This window comes from Rhododendron vialii, chromosome 12a (assembly GCF_030253575.1).
Source record: "Rhododendron vialii isolate Sample 1 chromosome 12a, ASM3025357v1".
In the NCBI taxonomy this organism is placed as follows: domain Eukaryota; kingdom Viridiplantae; phylum Streptophyta; class Magnoliopsida; order Ericales; family Ericaceae; genus Rhododendron; species Rhododendron vialii.
The window spans coordinates 10912436-10926540 of NC_080568.1; the positions used below are offsets into that span (position 1 = coordinate 10912436).

The window sequence follows — 14105 nt, forward strand, 5'->3', positions numbered from 1 at the left end:
GTTATGCGAGCACACCAAACTGGTGAAGCCCCTCCATCCCAAAGAATCCCTCGGTATAATTAAGTGGAGGACGCTGGATTTGGTTAAAGCGTTTAGGGAAAAAGCACTCAATGAGCTTGAATCTGATCAGGTATGTGGTTTTTTTAATGTACTTTTCTTTTTCCTGATTGTTGGATTCGACGTTTGTTAAATCCTAGTTTATTGAAAATGATCATGTTTGCAATCCTTTAGTCATTGAATCTTATTACTTTGAACATGATGGTAACCTGCAGTGACATGTTTGATTTCCAATTCATCAGGTGGTTCCACGGCAACCAAATGTTCATGATACCAATATGGTTTCTAGGAACATAGATAATGGCGATGCTGGAATGTCAAGGGAAAAGATTGGAAATGAGAGGAGAAATGGATCAGGAAAACATGGTAATGGGACTGAACGTAGTAAGCGTAAATATGCATTGGAGACTGGTAAAAAGGGGGATTCAGCGAGGATGGTAAGAACTCAGGATAGTGTGCACACGGTGGAGGATTTCTTTAAACAAGGCAGTGTGCACACGGAATATGGTGCCGAAATTGCATCACGGATCAGTGATATTCGGGACAGTGGTCCTAGTATTGAAAACATCGGTAATCCAACAGAACATGATCAGAAACCAAGGCTAATTGGTGAGCTCCATGAACAAATAGCGAAGATGAAGGACCATATGAAACAGATTGAGGAGATACATGCGAGAGAAATTGCAATCAAAGACAAGAAGATTGAAAGCTTGGATGAAAGTGTTTTGGTCCTACTGAGTGAAAACAGTAAACTATGGGATCAACTTACGGAGACAGCAGTGCACGAAGTGACGCAAAAATATAGACCCATGAAACCGGAGGAGCAAGAGCATTCTATGATTACCCGTATGAGAGCGAGGATGAGGAAGGACACCCAAAAAGAAGAGTATGAGTATGGATGTAAACGTAAGAGACCCACGTCAGAATTGTCAAAAGTTGATGCAGAAGTCGACCCCAATGGAGTGATCGATGTTGAAAACTTCATCGCAGGGCCGGAAAAGGGACCTTTTAAGACTAAACCGATAAGAAACCTTAGGACAAACACAATGCATCGTCTACTCTCGAGCGAGGAGAAAGCTAAGATTAAGAAAATGTGGGAGGAAGCCTATACTAGGTAAAATTCAGCACCTGAGCTCTTATCATTTGGTATTTCATTCTAAATGTTCTAAATTTTCTGATGTACAAATTGACCATGTCACCCCCTCGTTTGTATGCAGCACGATTATATAGTCAGGTACCGTTGTGGGATGTTCCGTGTTTGTTGAAGATATTCGGCAACTCATTGTTGATTCTGCGATATCAGGGAATGTAAGTGATTAATGGAATGTCTAGATTGTTATGAATTTCATTTCGTTTACAATCCATTTATTATTATCATAAAATTCTCCATTGAAATTCGTTGGTAAATGATTCTTTAGTTTTTGTCTTGTCATGACATATCATGATAAGATTCAAATGCAATATGGTTACATAGGTTATTGATGCGTATGTTGAGATCCTATCAACTGAGCAAAGTAGTGTGGCAAATCAGATGCAGGGTGATTGCACACAAGTGACGAACAAAACGGTTTATGTATCCACGTGTTGTTTCTTAGTAAGATTAATCGACCTGGAAGAGTATTCATGGAAACATTATGAACTTTTAGATCACATTAATTCTGTGTTTATTTTACGTTAATATCGGGTGCAGACAATGCTAGGGTGTAAGTGTCCTAAAGAACGCAAAAAAAATACTTGAAAGAATGATGCCACAAACGGCTTGTTACCAATACTTGATGTTTCCAATCCACTTTGGTTATCATTGGACATTACTTGTCCTCGACAATGAAGAAGGGAGCTGGAAGTTTTACAATTCAATGATGGAAAGAACTGGGGTGGATGCCCACTATAAGGCAGCGGAACAACTGGTAATATGTTTTTCCATATTATGTATGTCATAATATGGTCAACTTATCATGTTATATTTACCAACTGTTCATGATGATTTTGTGTCAGAAAAATCAAGGGGAAAATTATTGGAAAAGCGCTAGAGATGGATTGCTAACCACACAGGATTGCGAACCCATAGTGACAGTCCAAGACTGTCCCCAACAGGAATATAGTAGGTGAGCTGTTCACTCCATTAATCTACATGACACACAATGTCTAAGAACGCTCAATGTAATATGGTCAACTTATCATGTTACTTGTATTTTTTGGTTTCAGCCTCGACTGCGGTGTTATTGTGTGTTATATCATCCGGCAATACTATCGAAACGATGAAATCGCGCCGATCCTAAGGAAAGCAGCATGCCAAAAAATTCGGTTTGAAATAGTTAAAGCATTCCTAAGTGGTTCGGCCCATTTGAGGAGTTAGGATGGTAGTAGATGGTATTCCCGACATCGTCTTTGCTAACTTTTTGAACATAGGAAGCTGTTAGTTGTTTATGGAACCTTTTTTTTGGGATAATTGGATGTTTAGTGTTTGTTTTCTGGATATGATGTTTTCATATTTTGCATGCACCAAGCATGATTTTGAATTAACTTTTGGGTAGATGATTTGCAATTGGTATAACATGTCGAGGTAGTTTTGGGCGATTGCCATTCAGAATGTATTCTTTTGATTGTGGGCATTTGGTTCACTATTATCAATGTTTCATGGTTTGTTGATAATATTCTGCAAGGTCAAATCATGTTGAACGGTTCATGATAAACAGGATTTTGGCCATTTCCTTTGCGGAATATATTGGTCATGTTATATTGATCCCTAACAAGGAAAAAGGAATTGGCCAGCTTGAAATCATTAAACCAATCGTGTAAGATAACCAAACTTGTGTTCTAATAGTTCCAGTTATATTTTATCATGGCTAGTCTATAACAAAAACCTTTTGAAAACATTCAGTGAATTAAGATTCGTCACCTTATTTTATGGGCCATGACATGATAAGTTGACCATAATTGCGAATCGAATTCAGATCACTAAGTTGTTCCCAAATATCACATTCTTTTCTTGGTCATATTATTCGGTTATATCATGAAACATGGTTTTATTACCATGAAAACATTGTCAGTTCAGAATCATAGACAATCATATCAAGCCAAATAAATCTGCACCTTCGACATTAACAAGGAAACTCCTAAAACAAAGTCTTGCTGCATTAGGCGGAACATGAAACCACAACATAAATAAAAATTGCTTCCTATGAATAGACAAGAACCCAAAAAATGCGGGGTAACCGCACGTATTATTTAATAACTTTAAAAAAACTTCTACGAGTTTTGTGTTAAAGGCATTTATTTAGAGTTCCCAAGCTCCTTTGCAACACTTTGGGCCAAAGCTACATAGCATCTTTGCATGTTTGGCGATTGTGTTTCCCTATCTTGCCACACCTCCACATCTAATAAAAGTTACGTTCTCCCCCCGAGAGGGAATTCGCTTATTCTTGGGTCTCTCGGGTGGCTTCTTGCAAAGGTGAAGGAAGGAGAAAATCCTCATCAACCGGACGCTCAGGCATCCACACAGTTGGTATCGGGTGGATCGAGGTGGAGTAAGAGGCACGGAATGTTTGTGAAAAGTAGTAGGGGTCAACATACTCGGTCATATCCTTCCCGCTCGATAAAAGCACGATAACAGCGTGGGCACATGGAAACCCAGTAAGTTGCCATTTCTGCTAGGAGAAAATGAGCCTAATAATGTCAACTATTACGTTAGGAAACGAATGCACCTCATAGACACCATCACCGGCTGCGCTGACTACCCATGTCCTCGATTCATTGAACGATGCCCTCATCCTTTTGTCCATTTCTGGGCAAATTTGGCATCCCCATTTGCTTATTTCTTCTCTCCTCTCCGACATTAGGTTCATGATTTTCTTTCTTAACTCATCAACAAGAATTGTGATCGGAAGGTGCCTCTCACCCTCAATCCATGCATTGAATGATTCGACAACATTGGATGTCATTTCATCGTACCGTTGCCCCCAGAAAAATGCGTTGCTCCAATTTTCATAGCGTAAATTTGTTAGGAATTCTTCCACCTTACCATCATCACGACTCAAAAGCTTAGTCATGTTTTGGTGGAAAATCTCCTGTGTAGGAGCATATGCACAACGAACAAATTCACCCACCACCCTCTTTCTATAAGCTCTTGTTGTTCCTTTCAAATGATCTCTTAAATTCCTCTTCTAGTGGAAAAAACAATACCCATGACCGGACTCTCAAAATACGTCCCGCCTAGCCATAAGCAACCCCATATGACGGTCCGATATGGAGGTGATATCCCTCCCAGGCGCAAGTATTGATCGTAAATGCTCCAAAAACCAACGCCAATTTTTGTAAGTTTCACCATCAACAATTGCAAAACAGATTGAAAAAATACCTGCAATATATCACCAAAACGGAACATGATAACTACATTAACCACAACATTCCAGGAGTAAAATCCACCATGTTACAGATGAATATGACATGTTACACTAAATTAATAGCATATTTTAACTTTATATACCTTGGTTGCCATTCTTCCCAGTGGCTGCCATTATTGTCCCCCTATACCTCCCTTTAAGATGGGCTGCGTCAAGGAAAATTAGGAGGCGACACTGATTGAATCCTTGCAAACATGCACCGAAAGCAACAAACAACCTTTTGAACCGCTTAGTTTCCTCGTCACTTTCCAATTCAATGTGGCTGCCCGGGTTCGTGCTTTTGGCTGTGCCAACATACCATTTCAAACATGAGAAAGATTTCACATAGTCACCAAACACGAGACCCTTGGCCTTCTCAATTCCCCATCATGCCTGGTGGTACGAGATATTTAGTCCATAATCTCTTTTAATTCCTTTGACGACATCAATAGGTTTTGTTTGATGTTTGCCCCGAACATCATTGCCAACTAAGTCAGCAACCAACTCCGCTGTGGCAAGTGGGTTAGTAAGCGTTCGTACGGCAAAACCACATGTGTGAGCTAGGTCCATGCCTAAGATATGGAAATACTCATTCCCTGGCATTATTCTGGCATGCACATGCCACATGCATTTTTTGACCGCTCGATATTTGCACTGTGCAGTAACACGAACCTTGTCATTTTTTGACAAAGTATATTCGAACCCCCGCTCGATAGTAAACTTCCACAACACGTTCTTGAAATCCGAAGAGCCACCCTCAAACCTTTTGACCAACCGTTGTAATACCATGTGACTAATCAGAAGATAGCAACTTCACTTTTTTGTGGGAACAGAATGACGGAATGACGTCGTCATCGTGAACAATCATGGTCTGCTTGCCCGTACTGGTATTAGATTTTTCAGTTGGGGTAACTTGAACGGCCTCATCTATGAAAAACTTTGCACCATCTCTGACCGTGATCATAATATCATCAATACCAGCATGCTCAGCATTTTGGAACATGGTTGCTGAATCGTCATCGTTGTCCAATATTATATGATCTGTATCGTTGAGAGAATAGTTCAATATGACAGAATCCGGGTCAAGATTGGACCACCGGGCACATATTTTATGGATGACAGTGTTGAAATCATGTCCCCGATTCATCCGAATGACTGCAAACTTGCCATCGTGTTGACACATCATGAATAATTCATTAGCCATGTCAGCCCTGCATGAAATATAGTTTGTCAGTTATATCATTTTTGTACATAGTGTTGGAATGGAAAAAACAGACAAACTCATTTCATGGTAAATAATGTTAATAATTAACCATGGAAAATGTAAAACCAATGGAGGCTACTAAGCCTACACCAAAGATACATGGTGACTTTTAAGCAATAGATGGATTGAACAATCAAACCAGTTTCATGGTAAATGATGCAAACAAGTAACCATGAAAAATAAATAAATCAGGGGGTCTGCATAGACTACAAATTACCGTAAAAGTAACATAAAAAACACTACAATTAAATGGAAAACCAAGGGAGTCTGCTAAGCCTACACCAAAGATACATGGTGACTTTTAAGCAATGGATGGATTGAACAACCAAACCCGTTTCATGGTAAATGATGCAAACAAGTAACAACAAGAAAAAATCAAAAAACCAGGTGGTCTGCTTAGACTACAAATTACCATGAAACAAACAAATTACCATAAAGTAACAGCAAAAACACAAAATTAAATGGACAATGGTCATGAGCGTACCTTGTTGCAAAAAAAGATGATGAAGAAGGATGAGGATGAAGAAGGACGAGGACGAGGATGAATACGGACGAGGATGAAGAAGGAACAGACGTGGGAGTTAAATATGGAGAAAAACCGTCCTCTATCATCTGAAAATAAGGAACTGAGCAATTAGAGGGATTTGTGGGAAGTTTGAAATTAGGGATCTCTTCCTTCCCCCTGTTCAATCTCTATTTTATTTGAAACAATATTGAGCCGTAACTGTAGGGATTGGAATTCATCCGTCCCTCTCTCTGTGTGTCCCCATCCGTCCCCCCCCCCCCCCCCCCCCCCCCCCCCCCCCCCCTCTCTCTCTCTCTCTCTCTCTCTCATACGTTTAAAATCTATATCTATATATAAAATAGAATCTATCCAATAAAATAGAACAAAGGGTAATAAAGGTAATTTACATATTACAAGGATGAAATCATAAGTATGAAAAAAGGGGAGGATGAATTCTTACATAATATGGAAAAAGAGGATGGATATTTAAATATTTCAAACCAAAATGGAAGGAAAAACTCTTGAAACTTGAAAGCATAATGGAAAAAAAAACTGAAATGGTCATTGTAATTTAGTCTTTATGTCAACTTGGTTCCTGCAGTTTGAATTGACTCGATTTATACTCCGTAGTTTTCATTTTGTTCCAACTTGGTCCAATTACTAATTGCCGTTTGACTCCGTTAACCCCAGAAAGGAATGAGCTCCTTTTCTATGGTTAAAACCGTAATTTGTCATTTTCCTCTTGCCCTAATATACCTCTGAAACAAAACACATAGCCTCATTGTTCCATTCTCCACTTTTTTTCACGACATCCATTCTCCATTTGTCGCTCTTGGGATTTTACATTAGACCGAAACGTCTCTCGTTCACCTTCGGGGGGAAGAAGCAAGAGGGATTAGGGCTTGGATAAGTGATCTGATTCCTATGGTTTGTGACGTGATTCTTGAAAAGAAAGGAAAAATAAGGAGTTTTGTGTTCTATAAAAGGGGTTCGGATATTTTTGAAAAATGTTTAAATTTTAGAAAACGAAGTGGGTTTTATTTTAAAAATGGACCGAGTTTTCATCAAGCTGCCTACATATATCCTGGTAAAGGAGAATCTGGTCCGACTGTGGTTCTGGCCACAAAAGGGGTTTAGAAAAAAACTTAGAGTCTCCATCGGGCATAGAGTTTAGGTGTGTCAGGTCATCTCTTGAATATCGGAAGAATAGTTCAAATATTTTAGAAAAAAGAACATGGACCAGAGAACCCGATTTTTAGAAAAGATTGACTTCGTTTTACTTTTTCGAAAAAGGATTTAGGTCTGCGAGGTTAGAGAAGAAAAGGTTCAGTAATTCACTAGAAAAGGGACCCATTTGTGTCTGAGGTTAACAGAGACTAACGGCAGTTAGAAATTGGATCAAGTTGGAACAAAATAAAAACTACAGAGTGTACATCAAGCCAATTCAAACTACATGGACCAAGTTGACATAAACACTAAACTACATGGACCATTTCGGTTTTTTTTTTTTCAAAAATAATATATTTGTATAAGAGATCATTTTGCCATTAGAGTGTGAGCATGATCCAAAATGGATTTTGACCCAAATTTTAATCCAAATTTGGATAAAAGCCGGAGATGCTTTCAGTCTCTTACATCCTTTTTTTATGAAAAAAAAAAATGGGTACAATTTTCCCCGGCCTATCACATACGCGGTAGTCGGTAGGAAGAAAATTCTTATGCACAGACTTGGCATCCTCATAAATGGAAACTCCCGAAATTCTTAAACATGTACTCTTGCCCATGGACTGCAATCATCGATGATCCATGCCACATGTATAACGAATCCCCTGAAATTCTTAAACATGTACTCTTGTCTTTATTCAAAATTTTTTTTTTTTTTTTTTTTTGCGTTTGTTAGTTTTATGGCAAACTTTTATGTGATATAAGTTTTTTTGGATGAGAGGAATCGGAAAAGTAAAAAATTAGTATGACTTTTACAAAAGTATTTTGGGACATATCCGAGAAAAAAAATCCAAAAGTTGATTTTTTGAGCTTTTCTTTGAATATTTTCCAAAATACTTGTGTAAAAGTCATACTAATTTTTTACTTTTCTGGTTCCTTTCGTCGAGACGAACCCATATGACATAAAAGTTTTAGCATAAAATTAATAAACATAATTTTTTTTTGAATAATGACAAAACTAAAAAGTTGTGCTTTCATAAGTTAATTACTAGCGTGAACGGGAGCTGAATTCTTAATAAGGAGCATTGAAGTGTTACTAATTAACAGAAGTAATGGGAGGTAGATAGCTATGTGGTGGTTAGAGCATGTGCACCAGCATAGCTAATTAGAAAGTCATTTCAGCTACGTTACAAAATGGGTTGTGCAGCAGCCTCAATTAGACTTAGGTAAAGTGGCTGTTCTTGGGTATATATTTACCGAGACACTGTTCATCGCAAATTTATTATTATTATTTTTTGATATTTTCGAAAATCTAGGGATAAAAGTAATTTTTTTTTTTTTACTTTTTGGATTCGTCTTCGAAATGAATCAATAATCTATGAAAGTTAGGCTCAAAACTATCAAACGCGAAACAAATATGAATACAGACAAAACAAAACAAAAAGCCCCAAAAAACTTAGTGGACGAAGGCCTAATTTTTGTTTTTGTTCCACCTGTCTCTCTCTCTCTCCACACTCCACAGTTGCCCTTCTTTGGTGAGTTTGGCATACCCACCAGGTCCCCACGTTCACAGCACTACAAATGTGGACTTTAATAGCATAATTTTAGTAGGGTTTTTTCAACAATGCTATTATAGAGATGCACTAATACCGTTCCTTAAGTTAAAATAGAAGGACACGTACAGTTTGGACATGGAAGAGTTTTTTTTTTGTCAAAATGATAGAAGTTTCATTATCAATCATACGAAATAATCGAATCCATCAAGAAAAACAATTATCTCTCCCAAAAGGAATCAATAACCAAACAAGAGGCCTAACTTTTCAAATTCTAACACCAAAATCTCACAATCCCGATCTTGCGAATGGACACTTGATACACTTCGGTGAACCAACACTAACACCAAACTCACGAGTTATTACTGGCGCCGCAAACCGATACAAATTCAGGAGTTATTATTTCTAATTATAACATACGTGCTTCTCAGTTCTCAAGTACAAGGCATCAACCTCCTGGTTGAGTTGAACCCAAGTGCTTCTCAGTTCTCAAGTACAAGGCATCAACCTCCTGGTTGAGTTGAACCCAAGTGCAGTTAGAAAAAGCATCAGAAGTCAACAGTATGAAGTCTATTTGGGTAAGGATGGGATTGATGATGAAGTTTCTGGGTGTACATTTTTTGACTCACAAGAGCAGGAGCAGAACATGATTGATAAGGAATTGCAGAACACCATCATGGCAGGTAATACTCTTGGTATAGTTTATGATCATACTGGCGTACAAAGAATGAAAAAAGATGATAGAGGAAGAGTCCAAACAATGGCAATTGATGTGGAAAAATAATTCCTTAATTAATTTGCTCCGCTGCAGAGGAATTAATAATATCAACCATAATTGCTAAGGTTTGGAGTAACTATGAAGAGTATTAATTTCATGGAACATAAGGGGACTAGGTAGCTCAGTTTAGAAGAGATTTTATCAAAACTAATAGAGGAAAAACAATGGCGATCAAAATAAGAGTGGCTTTTTGGGTTAAAGCGTGGTGCAACATTCAAGTGTATTCTATTGAGGATTTCAAGAGAAACTTGAGTGGGATTACAAGTGTATCCAGTTTTTGGAGGGCTAGGTTATCTTGGGATTTTCAGGATGAGTTTTCTAGTTTGGTACTTTTGGGTCATTGTAATCTTGGGCTCATTCAATCTTTATTGAATGTAATTTTTTTTTTCCTTTTTTTTCCTTGCAGGCCTCTTATGGTCCCCAATCTATGTGGTTCATATTTGGTCTCGCTTCGATGTACCCTTTGTCGAGTTTCTAATAAAATTTTGTTGTCTACAAAACGAAAAAAAAAAACCAAAAATGTTATTTGCGAAAAGCCACCACTGGATCTGGGCAAACCAAAGTCCTGACAGGGAGAAGCATATCCACAGCGAAAAAATTGAAAAATAGAAAATAAATCCACCAGCTTCCCATCTCTTTTATTTGGCCAATGCTTCGTCGACACCAAACTCGCCGGATCTGCACCTATCGGAAGGGTTGAAGGTGGAAGGAAGGAAATGTATGAATATCTGAGATCAGTAAAAGCAGCAAGGCACAAAGATACAAATAAAAACCGCAGGATAAACTTCACACACACACACACACACACACACACTCTCTCTCTCTCTCTCTCTCTCTCTCTCTCTCTCTCTCTCTCTCAACCCTAGCCATCACATTTAACTTCCTTCTCCCTTCTCCTCTCCCCTAGGTTAAGAGGTTTCACAACACTAATATGGCAGTGGGAGGGAAAGACCATGACACTAGTTCTCAATCTCTTTTCCTGTTTTTTAATCCTTGATTTTTTTTTTTGTGTCTCTTCTGATCAACAGCTTGTTGTGGGCAGCATGCCCTTAGGAAGGATTCCGTTCCTTCCCAAAGCAGGGCCCATAATCGAGGGAGCGCGAGCACGGATGGCAAGCGCTCAGAATACAGAGTCGCCACTCGGGTTTGAAAGTCTGACACCTAAGGAACTGTATTTCGAAGCACCTACCGCACTGTTTGATTTGGAAAAGTGAAGGCACCAGTCTGTCATAACCATATCTGGGTTCGGGAGCTAGGCTACGAGAAGAGAATGATTTTAAGGCACCCATTTCGCCCAATCCGAAGATCGTTCTCTACTTAGGCATTTGAGAAAACATTTGTGATTCTGTTTGATTAATCAATTCTTTAGAGGCGGGGGAACAGTTTAATGGGGATTAAGACTGTAACAATTTGCAAGATGTGGTTGATAGCATGGATGCGAAAGCAGTTAGTATAGGATGAAAACATAATCCTGTTGGAGTTTAAACAGACTGGATGGCTGCTATTTTGAAGTGACGTGCGCAGGTGGAAACCAATATGCACTGAACAACTCACTACATGTTGTTCACATATGCGCGCGTCAGTGAGCTCAAACCCACACCTCTTATTTTCAAACCCTCTGGGCTCTGGAAATGACCAGTGTACACCCAAGACAAACCAAGCAGTTTACAGGCAGCATAATATACAATTTAAAGGCTGAAAAGCCCTACAAATTAACAAAACACCACATAAACAATGTGGGGATAAAATAGTGGCCCAAGGCCAAGTTACCCATGCAAGGCCACTCATTGGTCAGAGACAGACAGGCGCGCGCGTATGGTGCCACGGCACGTGCGTGTTTAAACCATTTAACTAGTGTTTGATTTACATGTTTCTGGGTTTTGAAACATATCCAGAATAATTCCAAGGGTACCCCATAGCAACAGGTATGACTATTGAACTAAAGCTAACAATTTTAACTAAGGAAAGCATAAACAGTAGGACACCAAACCCCACACAGACCTGCGTGCACAGCCACATAGTGACACGCGGGTACAGTCGACCTGCGCGCGCTGGTTCCTACTACGAGAGTTTTTGAAATTTTGCCAACTTTAGGGCCAGGGCATGGTATTGATTACCAGCCCTGACCCTGCCAGCCCCACTCAGGGATCAGAAAAGAGAGCAGAACAAATGTGTTATACCTTTGGTTTTGGGGTTTGAAAAGAGTATTTGAGCTTTGATGTTGAGGCTTGATTGAGTAGTTGGATGTTTGATAATTGAAGAACAAAGTGATTGTGCTTGATTAGGGTGTGAAAATAGTTGTGGATGTTATAACACTTGTAGAAAATTGGAACCCTTTTTATGGAAGAACCATAGGGGGTATATAGAGAGAGAGGAAGGTAGATATGGTGCAAAGAGAGGAATTCAGTCAGTCCACAAGGCTGGTTGAGGGTTACTTGGTGGTTATGCTTACCATCCCATAAAGGTGATGGGGACAAGCTTAACCGGCGCTTGCGCATTGCGCCCTGGCGCGCACGTGTCATACCAACACGTGCGTGAGTCAACGGTCAAGCTTTGACTGTTGACCACCACCTGTCCGGTTGACCTGCGCTCGCGGGTTTGGGTGTAGCGCGCGCGTGTACCACTTACTCATGCGTTGGTCAACGGTCAATCTTTGACCATTGACCAACACATGTCAAGTTGATCTATGCGCGCAGACTCTCAACCAACGCGTGTTGGTAGGGTTTTTGGCTTTTGAAGTGGTTCGGCTAAATTAGATTCGATGGTTTTGCAAACACTCGATATTGCCGGGGTGTTATTGATTCTTTTTATCATTGGGGAATCAAAAACCGAAAGTAAACTAATCTGGATTGCCTTTAAGTTTCACGTACTTAAACAAGGCATACAAGTGTGCTCATACTTGTTAAAGTTTTTTGAAAATCACACAAGTGTTTCATACTTGTGTCTAAGTTTCACGTACTTAACTGTTTTTGAAAATCACACAAGTGTTTCATACTTGTGTTTACGTTTCACGTACTTAACTGTATACCTTGCTCCTCAATACGAATGAGGAAAACTAATCTCGTAGTTCGTATTTAAAACAAATACCAACATTTATACTAGAACACAACAGTTATACTAAAAAGTGATTTTATTCTTAATCTGTAAAACTCAAGAGGGCGTTATTCGTACCCCTTGTAACTAGAATAATCAAAACTAGAACAAATGAATTATATTCGTAATTCCCACACAAGTACGTGGTGCAAATCTAAAACAGAACTTAAATGATTCTTTAAATAAAGAATTTTCGTAGATTATGGACATTCCAAGGCCTCGGAAGTGGATGACCATCCAAATCTGCCAATTTGCAGGCCCCAATACCTACAATCTCGGTTACTCGATAAGGGCCTTCCCAATTGGCCCCCAAGTTGCCTTCGTTGGTCACCTTGGTGTTGCCGAGCACTTTTCGTAGTACGAGGTCCCCAACACCAAACTCTCGTGGGTGAACATGTTTGTTATAGCTCTTCATTAACTGCTCTTGGTAGGAAGCTAGATGCACCAGGGCCCTTTCTCTCCTCTCTTCGGCTAGATCAAGCTCGATTTCAAGAGCCCTGTTATTACCTCCCCTTTCAACCAAAACGGTCCTGTTGGTCGGCAGACCAACTTCAAGAGGGACAACAGCCTCTGTTCCATAGGCCAAAGAATAGGGGGTCTCTCCCGTAGACCCTCTTGGGCGTTGTTCGGTGAGCCCATAAAACTAAGGGTAACTCATCTGGCCACTTCCCCTTGGCTTTGTCCAACCTCTTCTTGATCCCGTCAAGGATAGTTTTATTAGACGCCTCTGCTTGCCCATTACTCTGAGGGTAGGCTGGGGTGGAATAATAATTTCGTATTTCATACTGAGTACAAAAAGCCTTGAATTTCTTCTGAAATTAGGATCCATTATCTGTGATCAATGAGTATGGGACCCCAAAGCGAGTGATGATGCTTTTCCACACGAACCTTTCTATCATAGGTTCAGTGATTTTGGCCAGTGGTTCTGCCTCAATCCACTTAATAAAATAGTCAGTTGCCACAAGCAGGAATTTTCGATTTCCAGTCGCTTTGTGTAGCGGACCCACGATGTCCATCCCACATTGAGCAAACGACCAGGGACTTGTCAGAGGCACCAGATCCTCGGCGGGTGTTCGAATCATTGGTGAGAATTTTTAACACTTTTCACAAATCTTCACATACACCTTTGCATCTTCCTGCATGTGTGGCCACCAGTAGCCTTGAGTAATTGCTCGGTGGGCAATGGATCTGCCTCCAGCATGGCTCCCACATGTTCCCTCGTGGATTTCATGAAGAAATTTCTGCACCATCTTAGGATGCACAGATAGCAAATATGGGCCTGTAAAGGATTTCCTGTATAACTTATCCT

The 14105-nt window shown here is 39.7% G+C and overlaps 2 protein-coding genes across 2 annotated transcripts; one reads left to right on the plus strand and one right to left on the minus strand.

Annotated features, from left to right (window-relative positions):
* Positions 1-2493, plus strand: LOC131311037 (uncharacterized). Its single transcript, XM_058338351.1, has 6 exons — positions 1-130; positions 300-1171; positions 1292-1365; positions 1532-1651; positions 2053-2162; positions 2263-2493. Exons 2-3 carry the CDS (start codon positions 336-338, stop codon positions 1320-1322), a joined length of 867 nt encoding a protein of 288 aa, XP_058194334.1. The 5' UTR covers positions 1-130; positions 300-335; the 3' UTR covers positions 1323-1365; positions 1532-1651; positions 2053-2162; positions 2263-2493.
* A 980-nt stretch (positions 2494-3473) lies between these two features.
* Positions 3474-5228, minus strand: LOC131309420 (uncharacterized). The gene is made up of 5 exons (XM_058336060.1): positions 4910-5228; positions 4544-4744; positions 4263-4414; positions 3762-4220; positions 3474-3704 (listed from the first exon to the last, which is right to left on the minus strand). Exons 1-5 carry the CDS (start codon positions 5226-5228, stop codon positions 3474-3476), a joined length of 1362 nt encoding a protein of 453 aa, XP_058192043.1.
* Positions 5229-14105: the final 8877 nt, after the last annotated feature.

What these genes read in the sequence shown, in the direction of transcription:
- LOC131311037 (XM_058338351.1), top strand. Translation starts at nt 336, where the DNA reads ATGGTTTCTAGGAACATAGATAATGGCGATGCTGGAATGTCAAGGGAA. An exon ending in TGGGAGGAAGCCTATACTAG is followed by an intron (nt 1,172 to 1,291) that starts GTAAAATTCAGC and finishes TTATATAGTCAG; the next exon opens with GTACCGTTGTGGGATGTTCC.
- LOC131309420 (XM_058336060.1), bottom strand. Translation starts at nt 5,228, where the DNA reads ATGGTATTACAACGGTTGGTCAAAAGGTTTGAGGGTGGCTCTTCGGAT. An exon ending in TGGGAAGAATGGCAACCAAG is followed by an intron (nt 4,415 to 4,543) that starts GTATATAAAGTT and finishes GATATATTGCAG; the next exon opens with GTATTTTTTCAATCTGTTTT. An exon ending in CCGGTGATGGTGTCTATGAG is followed by an intron (nt 3,705 to 3,761) that starts GTGCATTCGTTT and finishes TTCTCCTAGCAG; the next exon opens with AAATGGCAACTTACTGGGTT.